The 17500-nt window shown below is 40.8% G+C and overlaps 2 protein-coding genes and 1 long non-coding RNA gene across 4 annotated transcripts in view; 1 reads left to right on the forward strand and 2 right to left on the reverse strand.

The window, feature by feature from the left end:
* Positions 1 to 6125, forward strand: part of LOC126992373 (glycine receptor subunit alpha-4-like) — a 41354-nt gene extending 35229 nt beyond the window's left edge. Inside the window, exons 7-11 of the mRNA XM_050851088.1 lie at positions 198 to 332; positions 916 to 1016; positions 1511 to 1671; positions 3634 to 3757; positions 5537 to 6125. Coding sequence (XP_050707045.1) covers positions 198 to 332; positions 916 to 1016; positions 1511 to 1671; positions 3634 to 3757; positions 5537 to 6070 — 1055 coding nt within the window. The 3' untranslated portion in view covers positions 6071 to 6125. The remainder of the gene's footprint in view (positions 1 to 197; positions 333 to 915; positions 1017 to 1510; positions 1672 to 3633; positions 3758 to 5536) is intronic.
* Positions 1 to 10753, reverse strand: part of LOC126992386 (uncharacterized) — a 37432-nt gene extending 26679 nt beyond the window's left edge. The window contains exon 1 of the long non-coding RNA XR_007746513.1: positions 10618 to 10753. This is a non-coding gene — a long non-coding RNA (uncharacterized LOC126992386). The remainder of the gene's footprint in view (positions 1 to 10617) is intronic.
* Positions 10754 to 12745: 1992 nt separating this feature from the next.
* LOC126992376 (uncharacterized) overlaps positions 12746 to 17500 on the reverse strand; it is a 5439-nt gene continuing 684 nt past the window's right edge. The window contains exons 1-2 of one of the 2 annotated variants that reach the window (XM_050851094.1): positions 17229 to 17500; positions 12746 to 16670 (exon numbers count right to left, since the gene is read on the reverse strand). The exon at positions 17229 to 17500 is cut by the window's right edge and continues 684 nt beyond it. In XM_050851094.1, the coding sequence (XP_050707051.1) occupies positions 12751 to 13746 (996 nt within the window). In that variant the 5' untranslated portion in view covers positions 13747 to 16670; positions 17229 to 17500 and the 3' untranslated portion in view covers positions 12746 to 12750. Of the gene's footprint in view, positions 16882 to 17228 lie in introns of both variants that reach the window. The other variant, XM_050851093.1, reaches the window with a different exon arrangement.

A 17500-nucleotide genomic window follows, 5' to 3' on the forward strand; every position in this document is an offset into this window, starting at 1 on the left:
TAACACTCCTCTCTCCCCACACACTTTCCCACATCACTAACTTCTCTAATCAAACCTAACCAAATATAACCTAATCCTAACGCTTTCCACGAGCCTTCCCACTAACCTTCCTCCCCCCTTTCTTTCCCCTTAACACACTAACCCTTCCCCACCCCACTCCATGCCTCCCCTCACTAACACTCCTCTCCCCCCCACAGTTTCCCACACCACGGAGGACCTTGTATTCGACTGGGAACCTGATGTGCCCCTAGTGGTAGATGACAACATAGAGCTGCCGCAATTCGACCTAGTTGGCAACCACACGGCGGATTGCACCCAAGTCTACCATACGGGTGAGAATGGGTGTAGGGGTGAGGGGTGAAGGGGTGATGTGAAGTGGAAGGATGATGGGGTGTGGGATGGAAGGAAGGGGTGGATGGTGTAAGGTGCTGGATGAGGGGTGTAAACGGTATGGCAATGGGTGACGAGGAGGTGGGTGATAGGGTGACGGGGTGAAGGGGAGGTGAAGGGAGCATGGGGTGATTGTTTAAGCTTTTTTTTTGCATTTATTTTTTTCATATTAGTGTTTCTTTCCATTATTCGTCTTTTTTACTAATTTTACATTCATTTTCATTTGCATATATATTTTTTTCTTTAGTTATATTTGTCATTTTTACATTTCAGTACCCAATTATTTATAGATAGATAGATAGATAGATAGACAGACGGATAGATAGATAGATTCAGTATTCTCTTTTGATTCACTTAGTTTTGTTAGTGTGTTAGTGTGTGTGTGTGTGTGTGTGTGTGTGTGTGTGTGTGTGTGTGTGTGTGTGTGTGTTTTGAGCCAGGCAATCTTATATCAACCTCACTACTACTACTACTACCACTACTACTACTACTACTACCACTACTACTACTACAACTATTCTACAGGTAACTTCACGTGTCTGGAGGTCGTGTTTCAGCTGCGTAGAAGACTTGGATATTACCTGTTCCATACCTACATGCCGACCTGTCTCATCGTAATTATGTCGGTAAGTACAGACAGATAGATAGATAGATAGATAGATAGATAGATAGATAGATAGAGGGATGGAATAATATCTATCAGTTTTAATGTAAATAATGGTAACTAAAAATATAAAGGAAAGAGGAAAGGGAAAGAAAAGGAAGGAAAAGGAAGGAAGGAAGGGAACTAAGAGAGAGAGAGAGAGAGAGAGAGAGAGAGAGAGAGAGAGAGTTACATATATCACTCATAAAGATAATAATAATAGCAATAATAATAACAACTAAAATTGTAAAAAAAATACAATTGCTATATTTTTCTTCACTTTTTCCCTTCCCTTCTTTTTCCCTTCCTTCCTTACCCCTTCCACACCTCATCCATTCCATCCCCTTCCCCTCCTCTCCACCACGCACTCAATCCACCAACTCCACTCCATCCACCCCTTCCCTTAAACTCACCCCCTTACCCACCACTTCTTCCCCTCTCCCCTCTCCCACACCCTCCCTTCCATCCCCTCCGCAGTGGGTGTCATTCTGGATCAAACCCGAGGCGGCCCCAGCGAGGGTCACACTTGGGGTCACGTCCCTGCTCACACTGTCCACCCAACACGCCAAGAGCCAGGACTCCCTCCCCCCCGTGTCCTACATCAAGATCATCGATATGTTTATGTCCACCTGTACTGTGTAAGTATTGGTGTCCGCTTTGCTTAAGGGGAGCATGCGTCAAAAATATGGTCCATGTTTTTTCTTCAATAGATTTTATTTCCCTCTGTATATTTCTTTTCCTTTCTTCCAGAGAGAGAAAAGAAAGGAAGGAAAGAAGGAAGGAAAACATAAGAAGGGAAAAAGGGGGAAAATAAAATCCAGTAGACGAAGAAAGAAGGGAAAAACGAGAGAGAGAGAGAGAGAGAGAGAGAGAGAGAGAGAGAGAGAGAGAGAGAGAGAGAGAGTTTATACACACACACACACACACACACACACACACACACACACACACACACACACACACACACACACACACACACACGCACAAACATTCAATTACCTTCAGATTACAATACATCGATCAAGGCCCTCATTGTCTCCCCTTTCAATAAATATCCTCTCTCTCTCTCTCTCTCTCTCTCTCTCTCTCTATCTCTCTCTCTGTTCTTTCTTTCTTATTTTTATTTTCATTTCTCTCGTTTTTTTCCTTCTATCTTGTTTTTTTATATTTTGTTTCCCCTTTTTTCTCTTTCCTTTCTTTCATAATTCTTTGTTTTCTTTTCTTTCTTCCTTCTTCCTTTCTTTTCTTTCCTTTTCTTTTTTTTTCTCATCATCCATTCCTTACAAATTTTCTCCCTTTCCACTTTTTCTCCCTTAATTCCTTCCTTCCTTGCCTTCTTTCTCTCATACTTTCTTTGTTTCTCTCCTTCCTTCCTTCCTTCGTTCACTTCTTACTTTCTTCTTTCATGATTTTTCTCTTTACTTCCTTTCGACTTCCCTTTCTTTCATTCCTTTCTCCCTTCACTCCTCTCTTCTTTCTTTTTTCATCATTTTTTTCTATTCTTCTTTTCTTCCTTCCTTCTTTCCTGTTATCACTCTTTCACACATACACACACTAACCTAACCTAACCTAACCCAACCTAACCATTCTCACCGATATGAATTCTTGGACCCTGATGAAATGCGCCTAACCTAACCTAACCATTCCCACAGGTTCGTCTTCCTGGCCGACGAACCTGTGGGAATGGTTAGGTTAGGTTAGGTTAGATTAGGTTAGGTTAGGCGTATTCCATCAGGGTCCAAGAATTCATACCGGTGAGAATAGTTAGGTTAGGTTAGGTTAGGTTAGGTTAGGCCCTAACCTAACCTTGGACCCTGATGGAATACGCCTAACCTAACCTAATCTAACCTAACCTAACCATTCCCACAGGTTCGTCTTTCTGGCCCTGATGGAGTGCGCCTAACCTAACCTAACCTTAACCTAACCTAACCTAACCTATCCATTCCCACAGGTTCGTCTTCCTGGCCCTCATGGAGTACGCCTAACCTAACCAAACCTAACCCTAACCTAACCTAACCTATCCATTCCCACAGGTTCGTCTTCCTGGCCCTGATGGAGTACGCCTAACCTAACCTAACCAAACCTAACCCTAACCTTACCTAACCTATCCATTCCCACATGGCCCTGATGGAGTACGCCTAACCTAACCTAACCTAACCTATCCATTCCCACAGGTTCGTCTTCCTGGCCCTGATGGAGTACGCCTAACCTAACCTAACCAAACCTAACCCTAACCTAACCTAACCTATCCATTCCCACAGGTTCGTCTTCCTGGCCCCGATGGAGTACGCCTAACCTAACCTAACCTAACCTAACCTAACCTAACCTATCCATTCCCACAGGTTCGTCTTCCTGGCCCTGATGGAGTACGCCTAACCTAACCTAACCTAACCTAACCTATCCATTCCCACAGGTTCGTCTTCCTGGCCCTGATGGAGTACGCCTAACCTAACCTAACCTAACCTAACCTAACCTATCCATTCCCAGAGGTTCGTCTTCCTGGCCCTCATGGAGTACGCCTAACCTAATCTAACCTAACCTAACCTAACCTAACCTAACCTAACCTAACCTAACCTAACCTAACCTATCCATTCCCACAGGTTCGTCTTCCTGGCCCTCATGGAGTACGCCCTAGTGAACATTGTGTTGGGAGACGGGCCAGAGGTACCCCCGAAAAACAAAGACAAGCATGGAAAAGCAGGCTCGTTGCAGACCTGTAAAAAGGTAAGGAGTGGTAGTAGTAGTAGTAGTAGTAGTAGTAGTAGTAGTAGTAGTAGTAGTAGTAGTAGTAGAATATGGAATGGGAGGATCGTAAAAGAAGGGAAGGATGGGAAGGCAGGAAGGAAGGAAGAAAAGGAAGGAGAAGGAAGGAAAGAAACAGGATGAGGAAGGAGCAGGATGGAGAGGAAGAGAGAAGGGAAGGAAAAGAAAGGAAAGAAGGGAAAATTGTAGATGAAAAGAAAGGAAGAAAAGGGAAGGAAAAGAGGACGGAGGAAAGGAACCAAGAAGAGGAAGGGTTAGGAGTAGGAAGTAGTAGTAGTAGTAGTAGTAGTAGTAGTAGTAGTAGAAGGAGGAGGAGGAGGAGGAGGAAAAGAAGTGTAGAATAGCATAAAGAAATAGAGAACGAAAAAGAAAGGAAGAAGAAAGGAAAAGAAGGCAAGGAACTGTTTTAGGAAAGGAAAGGGAAAAAGAGGGAAATAAAAAACATAGAGCAAGAAAGAAGGAAAACACGAGAAAAGAAGAAGGAAATAAGAAAGAAAAATAATAAGACTAAGTAGGGGAAGAAAAGGAAAGGAAAGAATGGAAGGAAACATGGAAACATGGAAAACATGGACTAGCAGGCAGCAGAAAGCCTGTTGGCTCATTACTAGGCTGCCTGCGTTCAGTGATTCAATCAATCCGTTTGCCACAGGAGTGGCTTGCAGGGAAGGATTAAAGCACTTGTGTACCTACTCTTGGGAACGTTCAGTTCACTCCCGATGCAGCAAAGTGGCGATCAATGCGTTTCTTGAAGGAGTTGATGGTCTCTGCGCTAACCACTTCTGCAGGAAGGCTGTTCCAGTGGCGAACAACTCTATTTGAGAAATAACTCCTGCCGATGTCGGTATTGCATCGCTTTGCTTGAATTGTTTTTCCGTTGTTTCTTGTTCTCAGGTTAGTTTGTAGCGTGAAGAGTTTGGAGTGATCAACGTTGCTGAGCTTGTTCAGGTACTTAAAGACTTGTATCATGTCTCCCCGCAGTCGTCTCTTTTCCAACGTGAAGAGGTTGAGTCGCTCGAGTCGTTCTTCATAGGGTTTCGTCCTCAGTGATGGTATCATCTTCGTGGCGCGGCGCTGTACTCTCTCAAGTAATTCAATGTCTTTCCTGTAATTAGGAGACCAGAATTGCACGGCGTATTCCAGGTGGGGCCTTACCAGCGAATTGTACAAGGATAACATAACTCCCGGAGTCTTGTATTCGAAGTTCCTTGATATGAACCCAAGCATTGTATTGGCTTTCTTACAGGCGGACTTGCAGTGTTTTGTTTGTTTCAAGTCACTGCTGATGGTGACCCCGAGGTCTCTTTCCTCTTGCACAACATGTAGTGGTTCGCCACCCATGTTTGGAAGGAAGGAAGTAGTAGTAGTAGTAATAGTAGTAGTAGTAGTAGTAGTAAAGAGTTAAGTATATATATCACAGAACCAGGTGGAGAGATACAATTAGAACCTTTACCGGGGCAGGATGGAGCACACTAACACCAGACAGAGGACCAGGTGGAGTACATTGGGAAAGGCCTTTTAGTATAGGCTACAGTGAGCTAGCAATGACTGAAGACAATAATAATAATAATAATAATAATAATAATAATAATAATAATAATAATAATAATAATAATAATAATAACGATGGTAAAAAAAGAATCAAAATATACCAAAACATCCTCAGCTGACATCTTTTTAAGCCTACCCTAAAAAGAAAATAAATAGGCAGCTCTAACCCGTTTTCTTTCTCTCTCTTTAAAGGAAAACGGGAGACTCGCCATATCCGCACTTCCCACAGGCTCCCTCTTCCCCCCTGACCCCCTTGGTGACTTCGAGGGGGGGCCAGCATTCCCCCAGCACACCCCAATCACACCCCTTCTAAGCGACCCTCTCCCCCCTCCGCCGTTCCCCCAACCGAGCACCATCCACCACCCCCTCCCACCTCTACACCCCCACACCCACCACCACCCACACCCACACCCCCGCCCCCCACACCTCCACCACGACCCCCCCCTTCACCCCCAACTCCACCACCACCACCACCATCACCACCACTTCCCCGGCCCGCATATTCGCCTCCCCCCCCCAGCTCCGGGTTTTGGGGACATGGTCTGCCCCCCCCTGCCTAATGTGCCCCCACCCCCCCCGCCCCCCCAGAGGCACCCCGGCCCCACCCCAGCCATGAAGAGGAGAGCAAAGGCAATTCTGGTTGACCGGTTTTCACGTGTCTTTTTCCCGTCAACTTTTGGTCTTATAAATGGAGTGTATTGGATCATATTTTGGTTGTATTTATAAGGGGTGGGAGAGAGAGAGAGAGAGAGAGAGAGAGAGAGAGAGAGAGAGAGAGAGAGAGAGAATGATGATAATAATAATAATAATAATAACAGAGAAAATCATTGATATATATACCAACAAGAAGAAGAAGAAGAAGAAGAATATAGATAGAAAATAGAAATAGCTCATAATAGATCTTGAGAGAGAGAGAGAGAGAGAGAGAGAGAGAGAGAGAGAGAGAGAGAGAGAGAGAGAGAGAGAGAGAGAGAGAGAGAAAGTATACCTACAAAACAGTATTCATGTATGTATGTATGTATGTATGTATGTGTATGTGTATGTGTATATATATGTTTAATTTCAATCTATGTGTATTTCTGATGTTTGTTCATACATACATACATACATTTCATTGTTATTCATCTGGTTTAGTGAATGCTGGACGTTCATATGTATACCAGAAAAACGCACACACACGCACACGCACACATAAACGCACACACTGCCATCTATGTATGTATGTATGTATGTATGTATGTATGTCGCCCTTGTTAATTGTATACATGTTTATTCATATATTCATAACTTCATTTCTTGTTATTAATTCTCATCTCACTACACTCATAACTCATTCACTTCAAACTGTTTTATTCATCCTTTTCATGTTGCTCATCTCAAATCTCATGTCAACCTCATTTTATATTTACTAACTTTATCTTACTTATATCCAAATCTCATGTCAGCCTCATTTCTTTTATTTCAATCTTCATCTCACTTTTACTCAACTCATGTCAATCTCATTTTGTTATTTCTTGCTTCATCTCATTCATATCCAGAGCTCATGTCAATCTCATTTCTTTTATTTCAAACCTCACCTCACTCATTCAGTTCATGTCAGTCTCATTTTATTATTTCTACCTTCATTTTCCTCATATCCAATTTTCATGTCAATCTCATTTCTTTTATTTCAAACTTCATCTCACTCTTATTCAAATCATGTCAATCTCATTTCATTATTTCAAACTTCATCTCACTTTTATTCAACTCATGTCAGTTTCATATTATCATTTCTACCTTCATTTTCCTCATATCCAGATCTCATGTCAATCTCATTTCTTTTATTTCAAACTTCATCTCACTTTTATTCAACTCATGTCAAACTCATATTATTATTTATACCTTCATTTTCCTCATATCCAAAGTTCATGTCAGTCTTATCTTATTATTTCAAACTTTATCTCACTCTTATTAAACTCATGTCAATCTCATTTTATTATTTATACCTTCATTTTCCTCATATCCAAAGTTCATGTCAGCCTCATTTCTATTATTTCAAACTTCATCTCACTTTTATTCAGTTCATGTCAATATCATTTTGTTATTTCTACCCTCATTTTCTTCATTTCCAATTTTCATGTCAATCTCATTTCATTATTTCAAACTTCATCTCACTCTCATTAAACTCATGTTAATCTCATCTTATTATTCCAAAACTTCATCTAACTCTTATCCAAATCATGTCAATCTTGTTATGTTATTTCAAACTTCATCTTACTCATATTGAAATCTCATGTCAACCCCATTTTATTATTTATAGCATCATCTCACTTTCTTTCAACTCATGTCAATCTCGTAATCATTTCTAGCTTTATTTCACTCATACAAAACTCATGTCATTTTCATTTCTATTATTCCTAGCTTCATCTCACTTTTGTCCAATTCATGTCAACCTCATTTAATTATTTATAGCTTCATCTCACTTTCATTCAACTCATGTCAATCTCGTAATCATTTCTAGCTTTATTTCACTAATACCAAACTCATGTCATTTTCATTTCTATTATTCCAAACTTCATCTCACTTTTGTCCAATTCATGTCAACTTCATCTTATTCTTATTCATTTCATTTCAGTCTCAATACATTCACTCACCTCAACCTTACTTACTCATTCATCTCATTCATGCTCACATTTATCCACCTGAACCTCATGTCATCTTCACTCAAGCCTCATCTCACTCTCATATCCACCTCCTCATCTTCACTCATGTCCTTTCATTCATTTCACGTACTTTCACTACACTCACATTATTCACTTCAGCTTACTCATTTCACATTTATACATCTCAAATTCCTCATCTTAAACTCATCTTTCATTCATAGTTTCATTCACTCACCTTTTCTTATTATTAGGCACTATTTCAATATTTCGAACTTCATCTCCCTCATGTCAAACTCTAACACATAATTTGACTCATATTTATTCAACTTCAAACTTCATATCATCTTCATTCAAGCCTCACCTCACTCTCATATCCACCTCCTCATCTTAACTCATATCCAATGTACATTCACCAGACTCATATTTATTCATCTCAGCCTACTCATTTCACATTTATACATTTCAAATTGATCATCTTAAACTCATCTTTAATTCACGCTTTCATTCGCTCCCTCCATCACATACTTTCACATTCATTCATCTCAGCTTATTCATTTCACTTTTATACACTTCAAATTCCTCATCTCAAACTCATCTTTCATTCACTCTCTCCATCACATACTTTCACATTTATTCATCTCAGCTTATTCATTTCACTTTTATACATTTCAAATTCCTCATCTTAAACTCATCTTCCATTCACTCCCTCCATCACATCCTTTCACTAATACCAAACGCTCATACACACTCACATACCCTCAAACTCTACATAAGCGAATAAGGAAACAAAGATACATGAAAAATAAACGATACAAAGAATAGATAGATTAAAAAGAATTAGGAAAACACAGAATTGAATATAACATAACAAAGCCACACACGATCTTAAGTTTCTTTGTTTATACGAGGAAGAAAAAAACAGGAAGAAAAAATGGAAAGATTGCAGTATAGATGTTGTTGTATGTGTCTAAGGTGTTATTATATTAGTGTTGTATAATTAGATCATTGTTATTCACCGTAAAGTTTATGGTATTCATTATTTAGACCCATTGTTGTTGACCATTATGTTAAAGAAGGAGTTTTAGATGTTGTAAAGGTGTGTGTGTGTGTGTGTGTGTGTGTGTGTGTGAATGGATCTGAAAGTCTACACACACACACACACACACACACACACTATCTTTAAATGTATGTATATAAATCTTATGTATATGTATATCCTGTAGGTATTACACACACACACACACACACACACACACACACACACACACACAATAGTATTTTTCCAATGTTGTTATTTTTACATCAGAAAGTTAAGCAGTGTATATGTGTGTTTAAACAAGGTATATTTAATCAGGGAAGGTGTACAGACAGGTATATATCTAAACAGGTGTGAAATTAAGACGTATCGTAAATGAAAACTATTATAAAAGAAGAAATAGGGAAGGACAAGCAAGCATTGATATAGAGAAAGAAGAAAGAAGAAGAAATAGAAGAATAAAAATGGAATAGGTAAAAGATAACACAGAAATAGAAGCAAAACTGAATAAACGAAGAAATAGGAAGAAAACTACGAGGGAAGAGAAGGAGGAGGAGGAGGAAGAAGAGGAGAAGAAATGAAAGAAAAAAGAAAAGAAGACAAAAATAAAAGATAACATAGAAAATGAAGAGGAGAAAAAGAAATTAAGACAAAAATAAAGATAACATAGAAATTAATAATACATGAAGCGAAACTGAATAAACGAAGAAATAACGAGAAAAACAAAAAAAAGAGGAACAGAATGAAAAAAAGAATAACCAAACCAATGAATAAACTAGAACATTATAGAAAAAAAAAAAAGTATTAGAATTTCCTTGATAAAAAAAAAAACATACGTAGGCTAACTTTGATGCGGGAAAACAAGCCTAATAGAACAATAACAACAACAACAATAATAATAATAATAATAATAATAATAATAATAATAATAATAATAATAATAATAATAATAACAACACATAACAGCAATAATGATTTAGTACACATAAGTAAAGTATAATAATGTTAAGTGATTATATATATACAGCCTCTACCTAGTTATATATAAGGAATGAATGACTTAAATATACATAAAGGGTATTAGTGTATAGTGTATCTTCCTATACATATACATACATATACATACATACATTCATACATACATATTCCTCATCGAGTCCCACAATACTAATAATAATGATAATAATAATAAAAATTCAAATATATGACCCGTGTTTCCATAGCCACCTAATTAAGAAAGAAGAAGAAGAAGAAGAAAAAGATGAAGAAGAAGAAGAAGAAGAAAAAGATGAAGAAGAAAAAGAAGAAGAAAAAGAAAAAGAAGAAGAAGACGAAGAAGAAGAAAAGAAAATGAAGAAGAAAGGAAACCAAAGGAAACTAAAAAAAAAGGTTAATTAAAGAAAAGAAAATGAAAAATGAAAAAAATAAGTAAAAAAAAAGATAAGTGGAATAAAATCAATATATGAAAAAATAAACAAACATGAATTTAACTTAAGAGACTTAGGTGAAACACTCTCTCTCTCTCTCTCTCTCTCTCATGGCGGGCAAACCTCAACAAAATCTCTCCATCAACTCGTAAAAACTCCTCCACTAACCTCCTTTTCCTCCACTTTCCCTCCATCCTCCCCTTCTCGAATCCTTCCTCCATCCTCTCCTTCCTTAATTTCCTTCCTCTAATGGCGGATGCGGGTAATATTGAGCGATAATAATGGGAGGTGGTTGCCCGCTCACACACACACACTTGTAAACAAACTCGGGAAGGAGGAAGGAGGTTGACGCATGCGCAGACCCTTAGTTTTGATATCATGGGCAGCCTTTCTCTTATTTGATACTAAAGGCTTTGTTATTATCTTATTTCATGTTTTTTTTTTACTGATAATGATTAGTTTAAGGTTTAGAGAATTATTAGTGTTTTGGTGATTGTAGACGAAGCAGGCACACTTTCTTTTGTTTCATATCTCGCAGTCTATTTTATTTCATCCTATTTTATTTGGCGAATGTTTTTATTTTGTTTGTTTTTTCATTGTTTTAGGGTTTGTTAAGATATATTAATGGTGTGTTGATGTTTAACCATTCACACGCGCGCATTTTTATTTTTTCAATTTCATATTTTTTTTCAACTTTCTTCCAGTATTTATGTTCTATAGGTTTCTTATTATATTATTTAAGACTCGGTGTTATGATAGGACTAAATGTGTATTGCTTTAATATTAACAAATGTCAGATTCATTGCTGTTTTGTCGATATGTTGCTAATTCGGCACTTTCTTCACTCATGCACATATCTAAAACCCATTACAGACTTTCCTTTCATTACATCATATTATTTTTATTATTAGACATATTTTCATTACTTTATACATTCATTTCCTCCTCCGTGGTCTGGTGGTCAGCGTGTCGAGCTATGAATCCGTGAACCAGGTCTCGAATCCCGGTTCAGTCGGCGTTAGTTCACCCAGCTGTTCATCCTCCCTTTCAAGCTGAGCAAAAGACGTCTGGTTTTCGGTGTTTTTCTTTTTTATATTTTTGGGTTCGTGTGTGAGACGTGACGACAGGTGAGTGGGAAGAAAATGGTGTCCTGTCTCTCACGTAACCTTCGCCTTCCTTGCAATACCTAACTGTAACTTTGTTTTCTGGTAGATAAATGTGTAGGCCTACCCTGGGACCCCTGGGTAAAGTTGGAAAGTTTCGTTTAGTCGGCGCAACATCTGTGGTCATATGCCGGAGAGAGACAGGAGGGGGAAGGAATTATAGGAGAAGGGAACAGACCCCAGGAGACGGGACACAACCCCCGATTAATACCTGGTGCCCATTCACTGCTGGGTGGACAGGGGCGTAGGGTATCGGAAAAGCCGCCCATTTTTTTCCACTAAGCCCGGGAATCGAACACGGGCTCTCTCGGTTGTGAGCCGCGTGTGCTAACCACTGCACCACGAGGCCCCCCGGACCCCTGGGTAAGGCACACTGTGATAACCCGGGTGTCACACTGGCCCTTTGTCCCGGGGTGCTGGGTTCCTGCCCCCCACAGGTTCAAAGGGAGATAACACGGAGGTAAGCTTGAATTAAACATTGAGGAGTGAACGAATTTTAAACGTAGACTATTTCTAAGTCTATATACACCAAGTCAAGTCACACGCAGGCTTGTGGGAGGAGACACGGCCGAGGCGTGGTTTATGCGTGACACTGCTTGGAGCCAAACTAGAGAATGTAGAAACAGGGATTTAGAGAAAACGAGGAAAGGCGGACTAATTTAAATCAGTCACTTCAACATGCCCTCCCTCACCCCACACCGCCGTTTGTGGGCATTGGAATTACAGTCACGCAATAGCACAATAAAAAGACATATTTTTTTCGTCAGTGGCTTGCCTGAACGCGCTGTGAAAGAAGGCGGGAATATACATCCAGAGTGCACACACGGCCCCAACTTAAATCACCCCTGAACTGGCGGGTATTTTGGGGGGGGCTCCAAGTGACGTCATCCCGCTGCTCCGCCCCAAAACCGCCTCCTCCGCGTACCGATCGCAGTTTTGAAGCAGAGTGACTTGACTTGGTATATAGAGACTTAGGACTATTCAACATGTGTGAGAGGGTTAAGTTTACCATATAGACAAGAAAAAAGTAAGTCTGCGTACCAAAATTTGCACTACGAACTTAACCATGTAGAGTAAATCAATATATCCGAACACAATAGTACTTTCAGGATCTTCAAATCAACACGCAAAGAATCAATCATATTTCTTTATTTGCCAAAGGATAACTTATTTGTATTTCCACACAACCTGGTTTTGCTTGCTGACTAATACTGACTATGCGAACACCCATTAATACTCTGAAGACACAACACAACATCATTAAGTGGGTTTTAAGTACATTGTGAATAGTTTGCCTTACCACTGACGAGACCTGTTGTTGGTATGTCGGATCCTCTGGTAACTCCACTACAAACGCTATTGGTCTTGGGTTGTTCCGGTAGCAATGAGAGAGAGAGAGAGAGAGAGAGAGAGAGAGTTTGTGACAATGAGAAGGAAGGAAGGAAAGAAGGAAGGAAGACAAGGGAGAAATGAATGAATGAAGGAGGGAAGGAAGAAAGGAAGGAAAGGAAAGGATAGAAGAAATGAAGGAAAGAAGGTAGACAAAGAGAAATGAAAGGAAGAAAGGAACTAGACAAAGGAAGGAAAGAAAGGAAGAAAGGGAGGAAAGAAAGATGGAAGGGAAAAGGAAGGAAAGAGAGAAAGGAAGAAAGGAAGAAAGGGATGAAAGAAAGTTGGAAGGGAAAAGGAAGGAAAGAGAGGAAGAAAAAGAGAAAGGAAGGAAAGAATGATGGAAGGAAGGAAGGAAGAAAGGAAGAGAGGAAAGAAAGATGGAAGGGAAAAGGAAGGAAAGAGAGAAAGGAAGAAAAAGAGAAAGGAAGGAAAGAATGATGGAAGGAAGGAAGGAAGAAAGGGAGGAAAGAAAGATGGAAGGGAAAAGGAAGGAAAGAGAGAAAGGAAGAAAGAGAGAAAGGGATGAAAGAAAGACGGAAGGGAAAAGGAAGGAAAGAAAGAAAGAGAGGAAAGAATGATGAAAGGGAAAAGAAAGGACACAAGGAAAGGATTGCAGAAACGGAAGAGATAACATGATGAAGTGACAGCTTGGTCGTCCTTTCACTGTCACCCGAGTCACCTGAACACACGGACCGTTCGTAAGAGTGGACACATGGCCGGTTCGACAGTCCACCCCAATCATTGTTGTAAGCGCCCGGACCAATCCAAATCCGCCACAATGATCCGTTCTGTCTACTCAAAACCAGCTATTCTAATATTCCCTCCTCCTTTTTGTATCAACGCCAAATACTAGAGCTACAATTAATTTCGTCGTATTTTGTGTTTGGTTAGGGAGCTTACGAACGTGCTGTATTGGACTGTAAAACTGGCCCATAGAGTTACCAGGGGCCGGATTCATCAAGCCACTACAAGACCGGTCGTTGGTAAGTCTTTTAGTAAATCTGTCCTCTACGAATGATCCTTGAGTTTAGGCCGCTCCGATGACAATGAATGAAGTACTGGCCTGGTCGACACTTCTTTCATTGGCATTGGAGTCGCCTTAAGATCAAGCGCGTTCCTAGATGATGGAGTTACTAGAAGACTTACCAACAACAGGGTCTCGTAAGTGGTTTGATGAATCCGCGCCCAGAAGACTTACCAACGGCGGGTCTGGTAAGTCTTGGTGAGTACGGTCGTGGCTCTGTAAGCGGCGTGGGTCCCCGTCAACCCCACCCAAGGGAGCCTGTGACTGCTGGTTGTGCATTGATAATTTAACTATATTACAAAATACTATTAAATATCTATGAAATATGTCCTAATAAAGTCCATCATTACCTCAGTATCTTACAAAATACTCTGATTGATAAGCTTATGAAGTAAATTTAAACTTGGTCCATCATTGGTGAGTATAATTTGAAGTACATTTAAGCTTGGTCCACCATTGGTAAGTATATGAAGGACATTTAACCCGGTAGCTGCGGGGGTCATGTTTCTTAGGTTAGGTTAGGTCAGGTTAGGTTAGGTTAGGTTAGGTTACGTTACGTTACGTTAAAGGGCCCTCTAAGTAAAATAATGAGAAAGAATCATCACTCACACAAACCATTTCATAATATATATCAACGCATGTGTGATCAGTTTATGCAGCATCTGTTTTGGGAGGTTTATATCATGGCACAAATTTGGCCCGTCGCTGCTACCGGGTTAAACTTGGTCCTTCATTGATAAGTATAATTTGAAGTACTACATTTAAACTTGGTCCATATATCTCTCACTCACTTTGTATGCATTCAATAATACTTTAAAATATATATACTCAAAATGCCATATAAATAGATCTCTAAAATTAACAAACATCAACCTCATAGAAATTGACCTCTCTTTCGGCCACCTCTTTAGATTCTTTTTGTGAGCAGCGAGTAGCGGGCTTTTTTTTATTATTGTTTACTTGTTTTGTGCCCTTGAGCTGTCTCCTTTGTTGTAAAAAAAAATTATAAATAAATACACGCTGGTGGTCGAGTGGTTAGCGTGTGGGAGTGGTGAACCAGTGGACTTAGGTTCGAGACCCACCAAATCACGCTCATTTTCCAACCCTCGCCAAGTGTCTGAAGATCACCCACATGCTGCCCGGATCAACCCTGACTTCAGCGACTTCAGTCAAGCGGAGCACCGGGGGGCAGCATGGGCCAGGCAAGGGTCACACATCACGGCACCCACTATAAATAAGATTCGCCCGCGCCACTAACGAGCTGGGGCCGTTCAAGAGACCCCTCAAGAGAGCCTACCGGCGTTACAAGCAACACACACACACACACAAAAAAAAAGAATACTAGAGAGTGCCCTGGACCTATACTGAAACCACTTTGGCGAGGTCATTTCTGAGTTGGCACCCGCTGGTCCTTTCCTTCACGCAGTTCAACCACAGTCCCAACACCTATCCCTTCCTCTCATATGTCAACTAGAGGTACCCGAAAATGACGTCACTTTCGGCTACTCTTTACTTTCGTCTTTTACGGGAGCGGCGAGTAGCGTTTTTTTTTTTTTTGCGCTCTTTTTGTTGCCCCTGAGCCGTCTCCTTTGATGTAAAAAGAACTATGAGGTTATGAGATAGGTGTTGGGACGGTGTGGCAGAGCAGCGGGGAGGAAAGGACCCGTGGGAGACAACGCCGAAACGGACTTGCCAATCAGCCAGAGTGACCATGTTCGGGTGACCAGCAGAGCAACGTTGCCAGATTGTCATACTCAGCCTCCGATGTTTCCCGATTTCCGACCCCAAAACTGAATCCTCGACCCCACTAACTGCCTTCATATATAGTTAGCGTTAAAATGGTTTGTTATTGGTGTTTTTTCGCAATACCTATGGCTCAGAAACCGGTAAATATGAGGCTCTGAGTACGATGATCTGGCAACAGTGGGGCAGAGAGAATGGGAGAAGCTTGAAATCACCCACTGTAATTTAGCTTCCAGATGATAATTCGGAAAACTGAGTATACCATCGCATATCAAGAGCATAAATTAAGTACAGTAAACTACACCTAGAATAAGATAATGACGGCAAAACAAAATCCTGCATGAACCGTTTCTCAAGTTTGTTTGGTCTCAACTCCGTGTTATTTATGTGATTTTGCTTGTATTGAATTTCCAGTTGCAGGCTCGGAATCAGTACACTTTTCCGGTTCTCTTGATATATGGCACGTACGTGGTGATAAAGGACAGGAACATAAAATTTCTCGATTTGACACGTATGGAAAACTCCCGCCGCGACAGTAAACGCCGCGATCACAGCCGCTCCTACGCATTCTCCGACACTTCCGGCTCCGATAACCACTATTTACAAAGGCCACAAACGAGATGAATCGCGTTCTCATAAGTGTTTTTTTCAGGTTCATGGTGCAGAAGCCTTGTCACACTATCACCAGGCTCCTAAAACTACCCTTGGAAAGACCCACAACCTCTACCAAAGCCTTATCAAGTGTGGGAGAGTTGAACTGAAATCTGAAAGTCCGTATTCTTAGACATTTCGCCGCCCAAGCACACATATTTGACAAGGCTTTCGTGGGAGTTGTGGGCATCTCCAGGGGTAGTTTTATGACCCGGGTGGTAGTTCGACCCTTCCTCTGTACCGTGAACCTAAGAAACACATATTTGACAAGGCTTTCGTGGGTGTTGTGGGCATTTAAAGGGTGGGTAGTTTTATGACCCGGGTGGTTGTTCGACCCTTCCTTTGTACCGTGAACCTAAGAAACACACATTTGACAAGGCTTTCGTGGGTGTTGTGGGCATTTCCAGGGGTAGTTTCATGACCCTGGTGGTAGTGTGACCCTTCCCCTGTACCATGAACCTAAGAAACACACATTTGACAAGGCTTTCGTGGGTGTTGTGGGCATTTCCAGGGTGGGTAGTTTCATGACCCCTGTGACCCTTCCCCTGTACCGTGAACCTAAGAAACACTCATTTGATAAGACTTTCATGGGAGTCTAGGTCATTTCCAGGGGTCGTTTCATGACCCTGGTGGTAGTTCGACCCTTCCCCTGTACCGTGAACCTAAGAAACACATTTGACAACCTTCTTCTGTACCGTGAACCTAAGAAACACTCATTTGACAAGGCTTTCGTGGGAGTCTAGGTCATTTCCAGGGGTAGTTTCATGACCCTGGTGGTAGTGTGACCCTTCCCTTGTACCGTGAACCTAAGAAACACACATTTGACAACCTTCTTCTGTACCGTGAACCTAAGAAACACACATTTGACAAGGCTTTCGTGGGAGTCTAGGTCATTTCCAGGGGTAGTTTCATGACCCTGGTGGTAGTTCGACCCTTCCCCTGTACCGTGAACCTAAAACACCATGCATTACAACGTGAATCATCTCTTTTCTGCCCCTTGGAAATAGATGTGTGAGAGGCGGAGGCGTCTTAACATAGCAACCGACCTTATAGTCTTTGAATACATAGATAATGCAAA

The sequence above is a fragment of the Eriocheir sinensis genome, unplaced genomic scaffold (assembly GCF_024679095.1).
Source record: "Eriocheir sinensis breed Jianghai 21 unplaced genomic scaffold, ASM2467909v1 Scaffold453, whole genome shotgun sequence".
In the NCBI taxonomy this organism is placed as follows: Eukaryota; Metazoa; Arthropoda; class Malacostraca; order Decapoda; family Varunidae; genus Eriocheir; species Eriocheir sinensis.